We start from the raw sequence: 21,859 nt of genomic DNA, 5'->3' as shown, positions 1-21,859 counted from the left end.
AAAATCAGTCTGCTCTGACYGTTCTCCAAGCTGAAGGGATCAGGTGGATAGAAATACTGTGGATAGTCAGCAGAGGGAGAAATCCTGTCTTGAGGACGCGGGTCTGGGACTTTGAGGGATCCCTGAGTTCAACAGATGCCCCTTTGGTTGGTTGGTCCCTGCCAGCTGCACTCAGCTGTACAGTGCTAGGAATCTGGAATTCTGTGTGAAAATTATACATTTTTATAGGTAATGTAGTACATAAGTGATATAGAATTGCTTAGAATTAGAATTGCTTCAATTTGGAGGAAGGATGTTTGCAACATGCCTGGTGAAACACTTCTGGTTCAAACTAGTGCCTTAGGTGCCCCTGTGTTTTTTGTTTGCCTGATTAAAACCTTGCTTTAAGGTAACATTCAGGTTGCTTGGTTCATTATGCCTGCACTGATTTCTTTTTTCTTCTTCCYGGGAGTGCTTTGTTACATGAACATTTTAAAAATGCAAAAATGGGTTTCGTGTTGATGTTCTATTAAACTTCAGTTTATTTCTTGGCAAAGACTGGCAGTGCTAATTGTCTTTCATTCTGAAATTCAAGTACTGCGTTTTGGTGTTAACATTTGTATAGAATTAAAAAGGGCCTATTTCRAGCATCACTTTTTTGATGGCCTGAAAATGTCCTTGTATAGTGTGTGTTGGCTTCAACTGGTGGTCATTCTGTAAAATGCCATGTTTTTCAAACATTAAGATTCTGTGTCTGCAGTCTGAAAGAAAAAGTTACTGCACATTTTTTGATGCTGTCTTAAGCTGTGTGCCTGTKATATGCACTTGCTTTCTCAAATTACCACCTAAAGCTTTTTCAAAGCCATAAAAGTGCAGAGATACTTGTGGTTTGCATGTGCTAACGTATTCTCACTTTGTTTTTCTCTCTTTAAGGCAAGAACTTCTAAAGTGGAATGGATGGGGATATAATGACTCCAAATTCATATTCAATAAGAAAGGTCAAGCAGAATTCACAGGAAGAAGGTATATTGAACATTTATCATTGAAACAGAATAAAGTGTTTTATTAAATATTTTTCAAAATGCTAATAAATTTAAAAACGTGCAGTTTTCTGCCTTGTTTATTCTCAGAATCAGTTTTAAAGTTATTTGATGTTTATCTGGTTTGTTACACTCTATGTATAGTCTTTTGTATATGTTTTAAAATAGACTGTGTGGCTTAAAATAAATTTTATTAAAAGTATTATAAAAATACAAAATCTGCGTTATCCATAACTTCATATACCCACTGTGCATTGAACTTTTTTTGAAGAATGGGATCAGACTGCAAACCTGTGTTGCCTCCTAAAGGTCTAGGGAACATGCAGCAGTCCCGTGCAATTTGGCAAGTTTTAAGAATCTCATGAGCATCAGCAAGTAGCTTTACTATTTAATTTGCAATTCATTTTTTCCTAAACTTTCATGCATGGAGCTCTTCAATCCTCTGAACTTAAAAGTTGCTCTTTAATAGTGCGTTTTTGGTGGTAACTTGCTTTTCTGGCTTATTACCTCCTAGAGCTTTATTAGCAGACTTAATTTTCTAAGAATTGTCATCCTTGAGTAAATAACAGGAGGATTAAATCTACTTAAACGGGTCACTCTTCTGTAGCATTTCAGCCTATCACTTCACATAGTTTTTCCTGCTTAAATGGAAAGAGACTTGCAGTCTTTCTCCTGATTTTAGAAGGTATAAATGCGGTAACTAGTCGCTTTCCTCTGTATATCRTACTGGCATGTTCACATTTAAGCGAGTCCTTCATACTGTTTCAGTATTTGTATCTGAAGAACACAATGGTGGCTTCTTGCTAGAAATAATGGGATATGTGAAGCCATTTCTTGGAGTTGAAAGCCATTCTAGAACTTTTCTAAAGGTCAGGTAGGACCTTCTCTTCCTTTCCATGCGGTTTAAGATCTGCAGTAGATTCCAGGGACATTTGCTTTAGTGGCTAAACTGCAGCCTAGTTATGAGCACGCATCTTCCAGATTTGTTGTGTTCTGTAGGCACAGCTGCTGCTCTGTGGCTTGCCTAGCCACAAACAGGCCTTTTAAGCCTGGGAGAGCCACTGATGGAAATGCCCTTCCCTTGGGATTTGCTTGAGGCTTTTGAGATTGCACTTTTAGTTGCCTGAATTTTGGCCAGATCTATCCCTTGTCCTTATTTCTTTGCTTCCAAGGAAAGAAATAGGAAGCACTGAAAGAAAATGGGAAGAGTGGGAAAACAACCRTAAGTACTCAGAGCCACTTTCATAGCTCGCAAAGCTGAGGGTTTCAGGATCCTAACATGCCACACTAATGAAGTCAGAATATTATATTGTTTCCATAGTTTCTTCGTTAGGATTGCATGGAGGAGGTGTTTTTTCTAGACTTTTGCTCCTGTCTCTGTCGCACGTTCTTTCAGTTGGTATTTCTTTAGCTGTCCATCTGGAGTGGGTTTATGCTCCATAGGAAGCTTCTCTCAGGGTGCAGTGAAGAGAGAAAGGGCATGGAGCAGGAGTTTCATTTCAGAAAGAAGCACTGAGGCTGCTGCACTGGTCTGACTGATGAGTGCCAGTCAGTGCTCCAGAGTGGTGCCGCTCTTGCCCATCTGCAGTCTCTAAGTGATGGATAACATGAGAAGGGCCCTCTTGGGCCATGCCTGTTCCTGTGCACTCATCTCCCAGGGATAGGGGGCTCTTTGAGAAGAGTGGGAACTCAACTTCTTTGTGACAAACTGCTTTCAGCATCCACTAGGATTGTTGGAGGTGCCTAGTGCTTTTAGTGTCCATTTACAGATATATTGTTCATGAACTTGCCAAATACCCTTTGAGTCAGTAAACTGATACTGTCTGGCGCTCTAGCATCCCGTGGGAGCACCTTCTGGAAGGTCACTGCTGCTGTGTAAAGTACTTCTGTTTTAAATTGAGTACCCCTTATTTCTTGTGTGGCAGGATTAGGGGAACAGTGCTGCTTCGTTCAGCTTCTCTGCTGCTACCTTGATTATGCAGGACTTGGTCAAACCTCCTTCCCAGCCTTCTGACCATACAGAGAAGTCCTGGATCTTTTAGTCCCTCCTTGCAAAACTCTGTCCCCTTGATCTTACTAGTTGCTGTTCYGTGAATTTTCCCAAATACTGCCTGCCTTGGTGCAGGGGTGGGAGCTGCACACATGAATCRGGGTGGATGAAGGTCTTTTAAGCAGCAAAAAGTGTCTTGTTTCTCAAAACCCTCCCTGGTGCTGCCTGACACTTGGCTGCTGTTGAAGTTGTTGGTGATGATGCAGGAACTTTCACTGGATCAACAASCAATCTGAGAGGAGCAGAATGTACACGGGCCACTTGGTCTTTTTTCTTACTCCTGCAGTTATCTACATCAAAGCTTATCTTTTTTCATTTGCCTATTTAGTTTTTTTAAAGGTTCTGGAGTTTTCTGCAACCAGAGTGGCACTTCTCTATCCAAAAGGACTTAATTTCCACCTGCTTGGAGATTCCACATTTTGTTTGAGAAGGTGGATGAAGATTTTAAAGAAATCTTCAGCATTGTTCCTGCCAGTATTGCTCTGTGGGGACCTGTACTGCTGAGTTTATTTTGGACAGGAATCAATAATCCATGCCCTTTACTTCCTGTCTTAACTTTTCGGTCAAAGAGACTTTCTGTAGCAATATACTTCCTCTAAAACCTTTGTGGAAGTCCAAATGTTTTTTAATTGTGTGTTCATTCATATAACTCCATGATTAGTGAAACAGGATTTCCTTTTCCAGGAAACTRCTACTGGTAGGAACTACTTCTGTAGTTCTAGTTTGTCTTTTGAACAGTGGTGAAGGCTGATGCAGCTGAAGTTCCCAAACTTCAGAACTGTGATGGGTCAGGGTTGCAACTGGCTCAACGTGAATAAAAAAAAATCTTTAAGAACAGCTATCAGGCTTAATGCAGTGATGCAGGTGCAAGCTGTAGTAAGGATTCTCAGCTGCTGAAAGTTTCTAATACTGAAGAAGACTTTTTATTCTCCTTGGAGAATGTTTGTGCATAGCTGCATATGCGCTGTGTGTCCATATAATTAACAAYGACTGCCTGAACAGTGTCCTGACCTCACCTCTTCTGCAGGTGGTTGCATGGCTGTAATCAGCTCATCTGTCCGCCCAGCTAATTCAGAGTAAACTTTCAAATATTTTTATCTGCCCTCTGGATCAGCTTTTCCTAAAGTAGAAGCTAAATATCTTTCAGTCTCCATGTTTCCCTTTCTGAGTTTGACCTCAGACTTGTCATGCCATAAAATTTCTGCTGTTAGGACAGTGCAGCGTTTCTTGCCCTTCTGCAGCATTTGGGTTGTTCAGCCTGGAAMGTGTTTTTTGCTCACCAAGACTCCAGTCTTTTGTTGAAATATTCAATGAGAAGAGCGAGTTGCTTGGATTAGAAAATACAGAAAGAGTAAAAGCAGTTGTCACACAGCTTTCTGCCTTACTTGGAGACATTTCTTAAATGGAGAGGGTGGTAGTGTTTAGAAAAACAACCAACYRAACAAAAACCATATAAACCTAAATTTTGCTATGWTTCCCAAAGATCTTAAAGTGAAAATGATGTTTAAGTTAACAGTTGATATGATTTTGTGTTAAGTACAGAACACTAAGTACTGTGAAATATGTGGTTGTGTGAAAGCTGAATATGTGGAAGTCTTGCAGACATGTAGATAAAGCATTTCATTTAAARCTTACTCTTTGTGACTGAGTAGAATAAAAAGTGGAATGTCTGATATGCATTGTTTTCATTTAAAATGACCATATGTAATATTGACTTTACAGGTACAGGTTAGGTGGTATGGTATTACCAACTTTTAAGGAATGGATAGAAAAAACCTTTGGAGCAAGTCTGGAGCACAAATCTACCTCTAGAGTAAGTAAATAGCTCAAAAACCAGTTCCTCTGAACATTCATMTTGGTGATCAAGATCAATTTGTCTACTAAAAATGATTTGGAAGTTGTCAGATGGCCTTGCATATGGTTGACTTAGAGTGTAGTAACACTGTAGAAGAGCTGATACTTGTTACCAAACTGCTATATGAAACCTTCAATAGAAAAACTTCGTGTTCTCAGTCAGCTGATAATACTTTAATTGCAATAAGTTGCAAAGTAAATTTTTGTCCTTAGTTCTAGGTGAAACTTTTAGTCAAGGGGGAATTTCGTTRACAAAGACTCCTGGTTATTCACGATAACAAGTGTAGAAGATAGTGAACTTAAATATGCAGTGTTTTCGGTACATTTATTATAAGCAGGCTAAGCTCATGCTGTGCTTATGAAGTGACCTGCTTTGGAAAACAGTTTCTTCAGTTAGTTGAAGATTTAATTTTTGCTGAAGCAAATAATCTTTTAGGGCCTGAAAATGTGAACATGTCTTCAGTCTACTGCTGAYCATTCCTCTTTTCATCTGCTATGGCTTGCAGGACAATAGAACTTTCAGGACAGTTGGGAAAAAAAGAAATCTGTCTTCACAYGAGCATCTTCCTTGACCTACATTGATGTGTTTGTTAAAATTCTTTTCACTAGTTGTGACTAGTGGCCTGAGAGCAGTTTTCCCCCTTTTTTACATACAGAAACATAGAAAGGAGTAAGATTAGAAGGGAGAYTTCTTAAATCTTATCCTGCTTACACAGCACACCTTGCAGACCAGCTCTTTAGGAGATCGGTCAGCAGTGTGAGTGCCATCCTGTTATGTAGGAAGTTCTTATTCTAGTGTAATCTGAAATTTGTTGTAACCAAATAGGAGACCTCTCTGGAGTCTCTAGTGTAAGTCTGGGCTTGTAGTATGACTCTGGGTCTTCTGTTTGGATGTCTCAGTGACGGTTTCTAGTGTGTATTGCTTTTTACTGTCTACTGTCATCAGAGAATAAAGGAACTCGGGTATAGGAACAGTGGTAGGAAAGGGACTTCTTGGCCAGTAAGTCTTTCTAACTCATTTCTTGCTTGTGTTCAGTAAGACTAGAGTTTTTTTGCAGTGCAAGTTGTTTTCTTGCTATCACTAGCATGCAGTAAATGTTCCTGCTTCCCTGATGCTCAAAGCTTCATGAGTTCTTGGCTTATCAACAGAAGCAATTAAAAGTTAGTTCAAGTAGGCTTTATTCCAGCCTTCCAGTATATGAATCTCATTCAAATAGCTCAGTCCTACAAGAATAAAGGTATATTTTTCAACTGACGTTGTTATAAATAGCTATTATAAGTGAATTATAGATTATAAGTGAAAAGTTCCTGCCTTCTTCAATAACTTTCTCGCAGAAAGCACAAAGCTGAGAAATGGTCAACCTCTTAGATGTCATCTGGGATCAGTGTTATTGTGGGCCAGTACTTGCAGTGTTGTAGTAACAGGTCTACCTTTTTCTCTCCAAGACTTGATTTGTTGAGGATACTTTCCTTAAGGAAATTAACTTACTTGAATAGATGAGTCTGTTCAGAGTGAAYATAGACTTCCCTAGAAGATGCCCCAAAACCAAGTTTAGAGAAGAATCATTCAAACACACAATACACATGAAATCTGATCCTGGCTTCCTCTGTGCTTATTGTGTTAAGTTGTCATCTCTTAGAAGCAATGTGCTTTTCTTGAAGCTTGAGGCTCTTTGAGGCTTCAAGACAGCCAAGTAGCTGCCTCATGCAGATGTTTCTTAAAGAATTATCCCTGTAAGTACTTTCAAAAATCTCAACATATGTTATTTCTTTTATAATGGGCACCGTTAGGTAACTAGGCAAGTTGCATCGTCATGCAGCCTTGTTACCTGAACACTTTCCTTTTGAAGGTTGTCTGCCTTCCTGTAGGTGTCTTGCTGCAAGAGCCAGTCCCTTCAGTAGACTGGAGGGTGCCAGATAAGAGATTATTAATCTCCATGTTCTCCTTAATTAGCTTGGAAAGTGCTGTTGTGCTCTAAGGTTTTGTCTTAACAATTCGCTCATAACATGGCAGCAGAAAGTGTAGGCTGGGTGGAACAAAAATACATGAAGCCCTTTCTTCAAGGACAGGAAACTCTCATGARTGAATGTATTTTTTTATAGAAGGCTGAAAATTTAAGAAATGAAAGAAAAAAATCAGCTTTTACTTCTCAATAAGCATAAGCTAGTTCAAAAAAGAGTCTACATAATTAAAAGAGAAGCTTTCTTGTATGTAATACTTGGTCTTTGGTAGTAGGATTTTAAACAAGMTCATTTGGTGTCTTTAGGCAGTTTATACTATTTTCTGTTGACTTTCAAACAATTTCAGGAATGCCCTTTCATTTCAGTAGGAGCTGGTGTCACTTGCTAGGGTTGTCTTTGTGTTGAAATTCCGAAAGACCTGCAGCATATACGTCAGCTGGTTTTGTGCAGCTAAGTTTTTCAGGAGAATTAAATAAAGATATTGAAAAACTTTCTTCTGTTCTTGAATGACTCTAGTAATTAGAAGATACTGTGTTTCCCCAAATAGGAATGCATTGAAGTATAGACAGGTTTTCAGACATAAGATTAAAATTTTATATTCAATTAAATGATACCYTTTTTAAAGGCCACATGTAGTGGACTTACTTCTTTAGAGAAGTAACACATGGGAGAAAAAAAAAGTGTGAATAAACCTGAAACTTCCTCTATTCATTATATTAAAAAAGCTACTTTTTTGAATTTTCAAAAGTGAAYCTACCTTTTTAATGAACTTCTTGTTTTGTAGGCAACCTTAAATGTTAATGATGTACCTCCATCCATCGTAAATGAAGAATTCCTTCAGGATCTTAGAGCCACTAAAATCTCATATTCACAGGATGCAGAAGATAGGGTATTCAGAGCTCATGGTAAGAGAATGTCATTTATATAACTGTGTGCTTTTAGATACTTCCTGTTCTAACATCTTAATTTGTTATTTGGATTTTAGGTCACTGCCTACATGAGATATTTGCACTCAGGGAAGGAATTTTTAAGCGAATTCCTGATATAGTTGTCTGGCCTGGTAAGCTTTAGTTTTTGTTTTCCCTTCTGATCTGGGAAATTGTTTCTTAAACTCTGCATTCTTGTTATGGGGAGACTCCTAAAGGAGTCTTTTCCATGAGTGGTAACGATGATTATTTAACATTTGGATTACTAGTTTTACCTGGGAAATCCCAATACTCCCAATGTTGCCATGGGGAAGTCAAATTCATTGTTAAATGTAGTTGAAGATTTTTGGCAGATGAATTGGAATGCGTTCAAAAAAAAAAAAAAAAAATATGACCAGCAACTCTACTGTAGATGTAGTCTTCATGTTTCAGAGGAGACTTTTCTCATTTCAGATAAATTGGATATCCCACTGTAAAGGAGCTTTGAATTTAACTTACTGTCCGATGCTTCTAGCAGAAAGGTTTGCTAGGAAGTCTCAATCCATGAGTATAACAAGGCTGKTTTTTTCCCAGGAAACGAAAGCTTGTAGCTTTTCTTTAAAAGAATGTGATTGTTTAGATCGGAACTTCACTCTCAACTCTGATACTTTTGAGCCTGGTTTATATTTACTACCTAACTGCCTTTGAAATATCTTCCCTGCTGGTGCTCCTGCTTATTCAGCCTGCTTTGTAAACACAATTTTTGTTTGTTTCTGTGTGTTATCGTTGTTTATTTCTTTTTAGTTTGCCATGAAGATGTAGTTAAAATTGTGGAGTTGGCCTGTAAGCACAATCTCTGCATAATACCATTTGGTGGTAAGTATTAGCAAATCTCAGTCTGTTTAATATAGTTAAAATGTACTTGAAATAAATTTTGATGTTATTGTAATTCCAAAGTACTTGAACTTGATACCTTGGGGGATGAGGGATATTTAAGCAAAAAGCTTTCTCTTTTGTTGTGGGTATTGTATCTGGTGGTGTTCTTGAGTGTTTTATGTGCTTGGTTCATTGGCACTGTGTCTGGACTTGCTATTGCCTAAAAGGGATTCTTGYGGTACCTTGCTGGTACTTTCTTCTTACGGCTTTTGTAGGCTTTGAGAAGTCAGAGGATTCGCAGAGACTGTTCTATGTTATATAATAAAGATGCATTAGAAACCTCCACAGAGGTTTGCCATTTGGTTTTATGCATCTGTTTTTATACCCTTCCAAAAGTTTCATACTTGATTTAAGGTACGTATTGTATTCCTATATTAAGGAGATTTCTTCAGCTTTTGAGAGAGGAGCATTAATATCCTTGTAATTCTGTCAGTTATTTAGAAAACAACTGTTTCTTGGCTGACTTTGATATTGCCCTATTGTAATATTCTGTTCTGARCTTTATTGTGAGCAGTGAGGTGCTAGCCACAGATAAGCAACATAAAGAAAGTGATCTTTAAGTTCAAAACATGAGAGGAAATAGAACAGATTGCATGTAATATTCTAAGGTAACTTCTATTAATCAATGTATTTTTTTCCATATTTTCAGGAGGAACAAGCGTCTCTAGTGCTCTTGAATGTCCTGAGGAAGAAAAAAGAACAATTGTCTCCTTGGATACATCACAAATGGTATGTAGTGCCTTTGTAAGAAACAAGCATGTTGAAATTGAAAGCACCCTATAGCTACTTTAAATGATGATCAGTGAAGAATGATGTTTGTGCTTGATGTAGGAATAAAGAGTTAGAAATATTATGTGTACTATGCTTGATTAAATTCTCTTTTAATTCAGATGGTATTTTGATGTTAGCCTTATATTCTGTATGATCAGAAGCCACCATTCTTCATACCATTGTATGATAGAAAGTAATAGCCAAGGGTAAGTGAAAGCCTAGCAGGAAGTGGTTTATTGTAAATTTCACTGTTTGTTTTTTTGCAGACTAAAAAAAAATACTTGAACATTGAAGACTGAGATGGCCTAAGATCTGTAACTCAACTCGGGAAGGCTTAGCTTACCAAAGACTAGATTTCATATAGAGGGCATCTTGAGAACGTGAAGTTCACGGCTTCCTGGCGTTTTGGAAAAAAAAAAAAAACTAGTTCTTAGTGTCAGTTTCCTGTTCTCAGCTTTCTGTTATGAAGAATTCTTCATTTGTAAAATCTCTTTGGAGATTATGCAGTAGAGAGACCTCGACAATGGCTCTATATCCTTAATGTAAGGCTGAGCTCCCACTGAGCTTTTTGACTCTTTCAGCCTGAGAGTAAGGTCTGGATTTTGGGGTTCTACCCACCCATTCAGTGGTGATTGGGTTAGGTGAGCTGCTTCTCACTCTTTCTGGCTACAAAATGAGCTTTCTTACAAGAGTGGTAGATAAACACTGAAGGCAGCTACTTTATCATTTGGGCATCTTTGTGAAAGTGAAATCTGAAGAGTACAATACTAGAGAAAATATCTTTAAATGATAATTTAATCAGGCCTGTAAGATGCCTGCATCTTTTATCATTGAATAAATTGAGGGAAATGGAAGTTAGAGCTGTTCTTCTATGCAATATGAATACATAATATAAAAATACTTAAACAGAAATGAAATCGAATGCCTTTTTTGATCTGGTATTGCACTAAATGTTTCAGAATGAGCCTCATTTATCATTTCATGAAATCTGTGCATTTTAATACCAGCTGTTAMTATGACTTCAAATAGATGGGCATAAAAATAGGAAAGCTTCTGCCTTTGAGTAGGAGAAACAGCAGTCTTCTGCAGCAGAAAACTTCTGAACTTTTTTTGTGGTACTTCTTGGGAGCCTTGTTTCTTAATGCTTCCCCKACTTAGGGGCTGTAAGTTGTACTCCATGGAAGCTGTCTATCTAGCTGTGGCGCCTACAGGACATCTGTACCTGGAAACSTGAAGAGTGGACAAAGTTGTTTTTGATAGATGAAGCTTGATGCAGTTTCTGTCGATGGCTTATGCTCTGTGCCATATCTAAGTTCTCTAAAACAAATAAAAAAACCTGAAATCACGTTGAAACCACTAGCACTGCACTTGCTGGGTGAGCAGGTGGATGCTGCCTGGGAGATGATGCTACGTTCTGGGTATACCTGCAGTTCTGTGTCCTTCACTGCTCTTAATGCCTTGTTGAAACTGAGCAGTGTAGCCTCGTTGAGGGAGACAGGCATGTCAYGTCAACTGCTTTAATATTCACACTTTCTTTGCTCCAAAACTTRCAAAGAATTGTTACTACCTGTTCCCTCTATTAATAGCTTAAATTTATTTTCATAATGCTGCTTTTTCTAACCTGTAGTTCATGTTGACTAGATAATAATTMTGAGTGAAAAGGGAAGTTGAAGGTTTAGACTTGCTTTATGTGAAGTGAGCTAAAGCTAAACTTGCATTTTTTTTCAGTTTTGCCTGGATTTTTTCACAGGGATTGTTCTTCACATGGATTGTTCTTTTTGACAGTGATTCTTAGGGTGGCATGTAATTCATATTATTTGCTGGTTTCCTGTTCAATAGAATATGCTAATGGGACAATGAATGTTCCCATCAGGCAAAATGATGCAACTTTGCAAATATTTTAATTTTCTAAAGTACTGATAGCATGTTGGAGTTTATTTCCTGCTTCTAGTGTAGTGTATCAGTGCCCAAGAGCTGAAGTGGATTATTGCCTGTGATCTACTTAACCCACAATACCTACTCAGGAATACTTTCTTTGGTGCACTCTTAATGTCTAGATATGTAGATTCAGATACCTTCAGTTGTTTTAATTGTGCGGAAAAAAAAAATTGTATCATTCATTTCTGTAAGAGCTTAATTACTTCTGGCTTTTCTACTTGACTTCTCTAAACACTACCAGGGTAAATTTTGACTAACAAGTATAGTGTTATTTATAGTACTATTAAGTGGCTATACAATATACAGTGTAATATACACTTTACAAGTGTATATTAAGTGACTATAGTCACTTAATAGTGACTTTACAAACTGTAACCTGTCGTGTAACTGTTTGAGGAGACGAAGGAGCTCAACTTCCACTGCTGTCACAAGTAGAATTGTGTTAAATTTTATGTSCAAGTATGTGGGCTATGTAGTTTTTTTGGAACAAGTAAACAAATCCTTAATACTKGTTCTTATCTTTGACTTGTTTTTCAACAGAATCGGATTCTCTGGATAGATGAGAAAAACTTGACAGCTTGTGTAGAAGCTGGCATTGTTGGGCAAGATTTGGAAAAACAGGTATTTAGAGTCATCTGGAGTTTCTTCGTATTATTCTTAACGTTGCTCCTCATATCTTGCCAAAATCATTGGATTTATGGTATATTTTCATGCAGGCACTGAGCTACTAAGCATTAAATACATGATTGTGAACTATATTATACTGGATGCTGTATTTGATATATGTATATTAAAACTATTGTTAGCTCTATCTATAAAAAAATGTGCAGTAATAAGCTGACAGTTGATAGGCTGTAAGAGTGCACATCTTGCACATCTTAGCTATGTCTTTTTGTGATTTTTAAGCACTTCAGTTTGAAGTGCTATCACTTCACTGTTGTTCTATGCCAAATGTTTTAGTTATTTTAGCTAGAGGCAGAGTTTCCTTGGAGAGGTTGTAACATATAGCAGGGTGTGCTGCTGCTGGTGATGGTGCTTAAAGTTCTCTAGAGGAGAGCTGAGGCAGTTGAAAACATGGATCTCAGTGGAATAAATAATCATTTCTCAGTGTTCTTTGGATGCTTTTAATTGATATATCAGACAAGCCGTAGCATCTTGTCGGAGTCTTCCCAGTGTTCCTCTGTAATCAAGCGAGCTGCAGATATTTGCTACTGTTCCTCAGGAGGRACCCATTTGTTCACGAACTGTTAGATGATTTCTAGAACTTGCCCTATTTGACAGCAATATGCCATCTAAACTTTTTGAAGGGCCTTAATGCACTTTTTAAATATGCAAAAACTTGCTTGAAAAGTTTCTTTGGAACATCTTTTCACCCTCCTTTCCTGTTTGTGGATGGATGGAAGAGGAAGAGAATTTGTAAAGCTTTATTGACAGAGCARTTTATGATAGAGATGGGTTTTCATCTCTAGCTAGATTGTTACAGTTAGTACAAACTGGTTTCAAATGTACTAAATACAGTTTTTTATTGTGAGACTGCTGGATCTCAGTTTCTGTTGGCCTGCTTTGGCACAGCAATTTTGAGGATGTTCACTGGACCTCAGGTGCTGTGCAGATGGTAAAGCCAAACTAATACAGAAAAATGAGAAACAAGTGACTACTTAATGCACAGGAATGCCTGATCTGCATCACAAATAGTTGACAGCATTGCATGCAGGAAGCCCAGACAGATGGCTGTATATTAAAACACATCACTCCTTGAGAGAATTAAATACAAGCAATTTGGTCACACTTTCCATAGGCCTGCTGCATATCATATTAGGATAGAAGGAACAAGAGATTAAGTGCCTTATTTATTGGCAATGTTTGTGTAAAGTTGGCAGTTACTTGATTATTTTTTCCATATGCACTTGAATTGTACCTTCTTACAAGCAGTAGTATCTGTTTTAAAATGGGGGGAGGATTACAGGTGATTATACAGCACAGCATGTGCAGGGTAGAAGCAGAAGCATTTTGCATTGCACTTAAGTATCAAAGCAAAACACATAAGTTTGACTGCATAACTGATGGTGGAGGTGGTAGGATGTTTCTTGGTATTAATACTCCCAGGCTCAATATTTTAATTTTTTTAAGTAAATGCAGGCTCTATGTAGCATGTATTGTTTCCTTCCTTCAGCTTGCTGAAAGTGGCTTCTGTACAGGCCATGAACCAGATTCCATGGAATTCAGTTCCCTTGGAGGATGGGTAGCAACACGAGCATCAGGCATGAAAAAAAACATCTATGGAAACATTGAAGATCTGGTAAATATTTCTAATGCTTGTTCTGATTCATTTTCTTGATGGTTTGAGGGCCATCACAATTTTTGTAATGACTAATTATGATGGAAGAARGAAGGTGAATTGCAGTTCTGTTAACAAGCGATACAGTCTTGGCATCCAATTTGGCAGAGGTGCTTGTTTGCTTGCTTTTGGTATTAGTACTGATAATACGTAACACTGACATAAAAACAGGCCTGACTTTTTTGACGCTCTGTGGCTGCCTTATCTGTTGTGTGTTCTTGAAGCAGTCACGCTGGGTCAGCCCTTTCTGTCAGCAGGCTGGTTCTCTTACCACCTTCGCCCCTTAAGCTGCTTTTTTTCACRTTGGCAAGCTGAGCTGATGGGCCCTGTGGGTACCCGAGCGCTAAACGTCGTGTCACCACGGGACATGCAGAGTCGTGAAGAAAGCCAGGGACWGGGATGGCAGCGTTCTGCCCTAAATTCCTTTTAAGTATTAAGATACTGACCCAAGTAATATAGGCATATCATTGATTTTAAGAAAAAAACTACCTTTATTGGTGTCATTTATGAATAAAGCTGAAAGTAATAAACCTGGAAAGAAACACCTAAAAACGAATGAGCAAAAAGAGTCTTTTAGCCTTACATATAAATTTATATGTATATAATATATAATTCATTTCACAAAGCTGTCTTCTCTTTCCTCTAGTAGAAATATATTTCTGTAGCAACTGATGACTGAATGAGATTAGCTTTCTTTATCAAGCTTAATTTAAACAACAAAATGTGTTTCTYCTGCTTAAAAAATATTTTTTTTTCCTGTTAGGCCTTATATATTCTGGATGAAAATTCTAGTATACAAAGAAAGTACTGTCATATTGAGAGAAACAAAGTGGTTTTAGCCACGACTGTGTGCAATCAACRGTTAATTTCATTTGGCAGGGACCTGGGAGCAATCTGTTGTGCTGGCAAACTGTACTGCATTAGAAATAATGGTTAACAGTTCTCTGTTATCCCAAAAGTTTTTAGGGCAGCCTGCAGAACATCTAAAGCCTCCAAAGCTGAACTATGTCAAGCTTAATAGGAATTTTATAGTAAATGATTATTATCATTAAAAAAGAAAATCTATGCTTAATGCTACAACATGTAATCATTGTATATTGCTTAAACAGGTGATTCATATAAAAATGGTAACTCCTAGAGGGATCGTAGAAAAAAACTGTCAAGTACCTCGCATGTCAACAGGACCTGACATCCACCACTTCATTATGGGATCTGAAGGTATAAACACAGTAATACCATATAACAGCATCTTAATTCAGCTTCTGTAATGGCCTTGTGATTTGAATATGTCTAACACTATGGCTTTCAATGTGTTTATAGGTGACATTCTGCAGACATGKATTTCTTATGTTGTGATAACACATTGAGACCTTAATTAGGGCCATAAAGTTATGTAGCTGTGCAGTTACTCTGTATTTCTAGTAACAAACCATGTGATTTAGAGAGTAGCTTGTAAGTGCGTGTTTTCTTTTTAGCTGTGTAAGTTGTCAGGGATAAATCATCTAGCAATTCGGTGTTTAATTCTGGAGACTTCTAACTTACATCAACTTAAAACTTGTTTAGCAGTTGCTAATAAGTTGGGTAACTTGAAGTGCATCTTCCAGCACTTTACTACCTGTTTTTTCTTTTTCCCTGAAGGAACTCTTGGAGTCGTTACTGAAGTTACAATAAAGATTCGCCCAGTGCCCGAGTACCAGAAGTATGGCTCTGTGGTCTTCCCCAACTTTGAAAGAGGGGTGGCCTGCTTAAGGGAAGTGGCAAAGCAGGTAAGGACTTTATACAAGAATACACATTCTAGTGTTGTCCTGAGTGCAGTGCCAAGGGGAGGCTGATGCTCCAGTCTGCCTGCCKGGGCATTGAGTAAAGATTTGAGAGCCTGTGTAATGTGCTAAATACTTGCATGCCAAAGATCTTTAGATGTTATAGTCCAAAGATGCTTTGAGAAGTGAAATATTTTGTTGAACTATTTTGAATAGTGTTAGACATTTCTTACTGTAACTGTATTCTTACTGCAATTGTAATAAAATGAGAAGATTTCTAGCCTTAAACTGTATTTTGATAGAAAAGAATAGGAAGTATAGTTATGCAGACTTATCTTGTCTGATAGGTCTTCTATTGAAAATGCATGGAAAAGTCCACTTGAAGGTTGTCGTATAGTAGTGAGTGGATGCTCTTTATAGAGTATCTTTCCAATTTTAGGAAGATATTTTGTGTAACTATCTGACAGTGTTTTTTTCATRTTGCTGAACCTAGTGAGGTTCTGGTACACTGAGTTCTAAAGACTGTGTATTATGTAGATATCTGTGTGTAAAAGCCTTGTGAACACATTTTTACTGAAATGCATGACAGTGTTTTTAATTCTTCCCCGTCCTTCCTGCAACTTTGCCCTCAAGAGATGTGCTCCTGCCTCAATTCGCCTTGTGGACAATGCACAGTTTCAGTTTGGTAAGTTCATGCATCTTGTCTCAAATGTATACCTGTTTCTGAGTTAAAGTAGCTCAGTTGGCCTTTTTCAGTCAAAAGTAGACAGTAATGAACCCCAAGGTCAAGCTCCAGACAGTGCCATAATGCTAACTGTCTGTGAAAATCCATCTTTTGCTCTGGAAAAGCATGTTTGGATACATACTCTGCAGTTAGATACAGAAGACTCTTGGGACATATTCCTCGTTATCACAATTGTATACCAATTTGTTTGGTAAAAATTTTTGCTGTTTTAAATACAGAAATAGAACAATGTCGGACATACAGAGTGATCATATTTGAGCGCCTCTTAGAGGAAAYGATCAGACTAAACTGTAGCAGCTTTGTGGAAAAAAGCAGTATTCTGGCTCAGAATACTTTCGAAGAGTCCCTGAAATTCTACCGTATAAAGAGCTGATAGTTTACAGTACATCAAGTTCTTGCTAAGACTGTTGTATTTTGATTGTGCTCTCGTTGAAAATACCAAATCTGACCTCCAAAACTGATGTTTTAATACCATTTGGAAGAGTYGGTGATGAAACTTAATTTTTAAGTGCCTTTATTCCAATGGTATTGAGGAAGCTGAACACTCTTTTGCTCACAAAGTCAAGATCCCTTTTTAAAGGAAAAAAATAGAAGTAAATTGAGAACCCACAAACCTTGTTGCTTTCTCTGGCCATTTTTTTGTTGCACTGTTTCTCTGACACTGGTAGCAGCAGRCAGATGATTCTGTGCTTCTTTTTAACTGAACACAATTAAGGCAAATTATAAGCTTTGAAACCAGCAGTTAATCTCCAAAATCCAATGTTCCACTTTGCAGTTTTGATCTGAGGTTGTTTGGTTACCCATGAGAGCTTTAGGTTTACTGAGATACATCCACTTGCATTTATAGTTGTGGTTTAATAAATTCATCTCCTTTCATTACCTTATTGGTGCTGTTTTTTCCTTTTTGCATACTTAAACGTGTTGATCTGGATACTTTTGGGGTTTGCTTTTCTCCGCATCTTGTACAAGGGAGAGCCCCTCCTTGAAGAGGGGTGAAGGGGGTAACCAGTTACTGAAGTTCTTGCTTTATTCAGGAGGAAATACTTTGAAGTGTTTTAGAAGGAAGTATCATGTAAATGGTGCGTAACTTTTTTTATGAATTGGGCTTTCAGCATGCAGGCCAGATGCATGCCTGCTAAAATGAAGTAGTTACATGAGTTCAGAAGTTGCTTGTAACTGAAAACAATGGAACAAATAGTAAAAGGCTTTCATCTCAATTAAACCCAGTCTTGAGGCAGAGATGTTAATTTAACAGACTCCAAGACACCATTTATATATCCTGGTAATTGTAGTTCTCTGTATGTGATTAAGGAAGCAATTACTAGTTTTATGTAGAAAATTTTGCACAAGTGACATAACCATTAAAGGAAAAATTGCTTAACTCCTTGCTTGTACCACTTTTGGCTGTTGCTTTCAGTGCTTTTGGCATAACTTTAAAAAGGTCACTGGTTTTGTTTAGCTTTATAGAATAAAGCCTAATGAAGTGCTTTTTAAACAACTTTCTATGTACCATGTACTCGTAAAGATTTAAACCAGGTCAGCCTTAGTTACATCTCTGCATGAAGTAGTGTTAAGTGGAATATTCATGGAGGTGCACACATGCCTTTTAAAAATTAATAAAAGCCTCTTTGTAAATCCGTTTTCCAAATGATTGGAGAAAAGTGATTCTTGCTTTACATACCARATATTTCCTTTGTTTGATGGTAGGGCTAGGAGTTTTAAGATGACTGCTTGCCTAAACACACTTTTTTCCCACTTCTTTTGCCAAAGGTCATGCTCTTAAGCCACAAGTTGCTTCCATTTTTACATCATTTTTGGACGGACTGAAAAAATTCTACATCACAAAGGTACCTGGTTGGGGTTTTGATACTTTTGGGGACTTTTCATGCCGTTCATGGAGTTTGAGATTGTTGTTGTGCAGTCTCCAGTGGAGCAGACATGATGAGTGTAACAGACACTTCCTTCAATGTAGGAAATTGCACATCAGTTACCTGGACAATATCAAGGTGTTTTAATCCAAAATAAGATTGTCTATTTGAGCAGTTTTTCCCTGGAGCTGATCTCACCTGTGATATCTGTAGATAAGTGCCTTGTCTAAGAATGAGTAAGTGGCAGAGCAAGACTAGAAACAAAATGTGTAATTTAGAACCCATTGGTCCTTACTTAATACTGCTGGAGTGAGGCTAGCATTTCACAATTTTCGTGTATCTCTCCACATTTTCTCAAGACGTAGCTTATCTTGCTATTGTGCTAAGCTAGGAATTTGCAAGAACCTCAAGTTATTTTGTTGAGTTTTTGATATCGTTTGTTCTTTCTTGTAATTCGTTCAAATAGGTGCCTGTCTTTAATTCAGAATTAGTCGATTTAAGAATAATTTCACCTAGACTTGTATACTAGCTACCCTGTTTTGTTACTGATTTTTTCCCTAAAATATACTTGCTAAAGATTTTTACACAAATGCAAGCATTTTAATGTAGTAAACAATTACTGCTTATTCTTTGAAGATAATCAGCAATATCAGATTAAAATGGTTTCTTTACTATGTGCTCCCAACAGAACAGGCATCTAAAAATATCTTCAGATAGACAGACAGGACTGAGAAGGTTTAGTGGTTTGCATGCATATTTCAGCAGAAAGTGCTCTGGGTTTCTCTTGCTTGGAAACCGTGTTAGCTTTAGAGATGTCCTGGGAATAATTGTACCTCCTGTATAAGCTGTTGTAACACAAGAATATTCAAAGAAATGAGTGTTTCAGCAATACAATCTTCATCGGGTTTGCAATTGTAATCCCTGCAAGTCGTATCTACTGCAACAGCTTTACCACTTACCAAAGAAAATTGTATTGCAATCCCAACATCTGGAGGAATATGAAAAGCACCAGGTAACACCACAGGAAGTCAGCGTTGGTGACCAGTTTGCGTTTCTGCTTTCCCTAGTAGGGCATAGTCCTCTGGAAGTGCACAAGCAACTCACTTCAGTAAAACTCCCAGCTAGGAGGGGAGATGGGCGTAGAGAAAGGAACAGTTTTGATGACCCTGCTGGGGCTGCCCTTGCCATGTGCCCTAAGGACAAGCTACTCCATTCTACGGAGGAGTAGCAGCATCCTTGGCAATCCCCAGTTGCTGTTCATCTCTGAACTGTTTCCCATAATAAATTTGTGGTCTGAGTGACCCTTTAGGCCCCTTGCTGTATGAACACTTCTAGGTGCCTTGGAGGGTCCCAGTTCAGACAGTCACATACGAGTGTTTGCAAAGGCTCTAGGTATTTTGCCTGTCGCCAGTTCACACTGTACTCACTCTCCAATGTCTCTGAAAGAGAATTGTGTTGACTGATTATTGTGGTAGAAAGATGGAGCAGAAGACTAGAATAAGATTTAGTTAACATTGCAATCTCGATTTCAGGAAGGATGGAGAAAGATRTAACTCAGTAATTCACAGCATCTAATTAATCAAAGAGGTATCTAGAAAACAAGCAGTGCTCTTACTCTTTGGACTGCTCAAAGATTTGGTTCTTGCCTCTTCAACTCTTCCTTCTGGAACAAAGCCATGCAAGCAAGGCGACTGCATGACTGTTAAACCTTTCATGCAGATTTCCTCTCACTTCCACTGGGGTATGCTCTCTGCACAAGTTTAATGGTTATCTTCCCTCCTTTCCACAGTGTTTTCCCTGATTTAGAGGTTTTTCTATGGTATGCTCCTACAGACCATGACCTAAAGTGTGTTTTTTCTTCTTATTGCAGTTTAAAGGATTTGATCCCAACATGTTGTGTGTAGCCACCTTACTCTTTGAGGGTGACAGAGAGAAGGTTCTTCAACATGAAAAGCAAGTCTACGATATTGCCACCAAGTTTGGGTATGCTTTTCAAAAAACTTACATATGAAACTGCAAGTTAAATAAAGAGACTCTTTTTGTAGAAATTGCTGTATGGATTTGTTCTCAGTTTACCAACTGTGTGAATAACTGATTAGGTAAAGTCCCCTTTAAATATAGTCTGTGCTAATTCCAAATAACGGTTAAACTTACTGAGGCACTTGCGCTATTGATAATAGTGCAAAAAGTTTTGATTAAATATACTGTTGAAATTATTAGACCATGAGCTAGCCATTATAATTATTTATAGACTTGAAAGCTGCTTGTTTTGCAATGCTAAAATAAGCTTTTTTACTTTAGCTGCAAAGGGGTAAAGACAGAGTCATAAAGGTGATACTTAACATTTTTCAGAATCAACATMAGAATGTGAATAGTTTATTTTTAACAAAATATTTCCTTTTAATTAAAGGAATTTGATGTATATATCCCAACCACCCTGTCCCAGAAACCTTTTTATACTCTTAAAGAACAAGGAACAGAAAACACTACAATATTAGGCTGAGTAATGATTGAGAGGTTTCTGTCCATCCATTTTGKTTGATTATAAGAGTGACTGACAAGAGCAATCAAGAGTGTCATTTGTCAAAAACATACCTTTTTATTTTTAAAAACAGTATTGCAGGTATCTTAACTATTTAAATACACAGAAATGCCTTAACTGTTTCTAGAGTATTTTTTTCTGACACTTATGCTTTCATTCTGCCACTTAAGTGACTTAAGTTTCACGGGGGCAGTTTGGTATCATTCAGTGATCCCTTTTTTGAGGATGTGGGGAATGTGGAGAGGAGTTCAGGTTTTTGTTCACATATAACTTTTTTGAGATCTTAAATCAGTAGCTTTGCTGCTGTGACCTGCGAGCATACAAGTACCCAAAGCCAACACATTCTCAGAAAAGTAATTGCAGGTATTAGTGTAAGTGAACATCAAGGACGTACTCTGCAGTTTTTCCTCTGCTTTTTCATGAAGCCTAAACACTTAACATGACCTCAAATGTATATTTAATGTTCAGCCCTCTTTAATTCTTCACAGTTCTATCTTTATTCAGTGAAGATCTATGTTGAAATAAGTTGTCATTGCCACAGAAGAAAACAAAATTGCCAGTCTATTATTTTCCAGGGAGATGAATGTTTCTGAGAATTTTAGGTTATCATCACAATGCAGATATATTTAAGTGGTACTTGTCTGTACCTGCTATGCAAAAGATAAGTTCTCAACCATGAAAACAGTCCAAAGTTAAACCTGAGATGACTCATGGTTAATCAGGAAGCATAATAAATTCTGTTCTTAGCTGCAGCCTGACTGCAGCTCTAATTCACTGTCACACCTCCCTGTCTGTGACAGATTTGTACAAAAAGAATAATTAAGAAACCCTCACTGTGTTAAAGTGGCCCTCTTCAGGTACTGTTCTACCAGCTGGCGYGCATGCAGCAGCTCTGTAGTGATGAAGTGTAGCAGCTCTTAGCAGATTGGCAGGACTACAGCAAAGTAACAGATAAATTTTCATGTAAATTGGAGAACTTGAATCTACTTCAAATTTTAAACTATTTAAATTATAAAAGAAGTAGGAGAAATTAGTCATTGTACTTTATTAAACTTTGCAAAACCTCCGTAAATAGACTCTGAAGCTATTTTATATATATATTGTATAAAGGTTTATATGCTTCTGTAATTAAGCAATTAGTCTGTTAATATAGAAATATTAACATCTTATT

At 37.6% G+C, this 21,859-nt stretch overlaps 1 protein-coding gene across 1 annotated transcript in view; it reads left to right on the top strand.

Moving 5' to 3' along the window:
• The window catches only part of AGPS (alkylglycerone phosphate synthase), a 43,706-nt gene that overhangs the window by 6,218 nt on the left and 15,629 nt on the right, over positions 1 to 21,859 (top strand). The window contains exons 2-14 of the mRNA XM_026052042.1: positions 913 to 1,002; positions 4,792 to 4,882; positions 7,670 to 7,790; positions 7,871 to 7,945; positions 8,595 to 8,666; positions 9,376 to 9,455; positions 11,976 to 12,056; positions 13,609 to 13,734; positions 14,883 to 14,991; positions 15,412 to 15,539; positions 16,167 to 16,218; positions 18,049 to 18,125; positions 20,017 to 20,129. Coding sequence (XP_025907827.1) covers positions 913 to 1,002; positions 4,792 to 4,882; positions 7,670 to 7,790; positions 7,871 to 7,945; positions 8,595 to 8,666; positions 9,376 to 9,455; positions 11,976 to 12,056; positions 13,609 to 13,734; positions 14,883 to 14,991; positions 15,412 to 15,539; positions 16,167 to 16,218; positions 18,049 to 18,125; positions 20,017 to 20,129 — 1,215 coding nt within the window. The remainder of the gene's footprint in view (positions 1 to 912; positions 1,003 to 4,791; positions 4,883 to 7,669; positions 7,791 to 7,870; positions 7,946 to 8,594; positions 8,667 to 9,375; positions 9,456 to 11,975; positions 12,057 to 13,608; positions 13,735 to 14,882; positions 14,992 to 15,411; positions 15,540 to 16,166; positions 16,219 to 18,048; positions 18,126 to 20,016; positions 20,130 to 21,859) is intronic.

The sequence above is a fragment of the Nothoprocta perdicaria genome, unplaced genomic scaffold (genome assembly GCF_003342845.1).
Source record: "Nothoprocta perdicaria isolate Ctin4 unplaced genomic scaffold, notPer1 scaffold_83, whole genome shotgun sequence".
NCBI lineage: Eukaryota > Metazoa > Chordata > Aves > Tinamiformes > Tinamidae > Nothoprocta > Nothoprocta perdicaria.
Note: the sequence above shows the minus strand (reverse complement) of the source record. Positions and strands in the feature narration are given on the sequence as shown.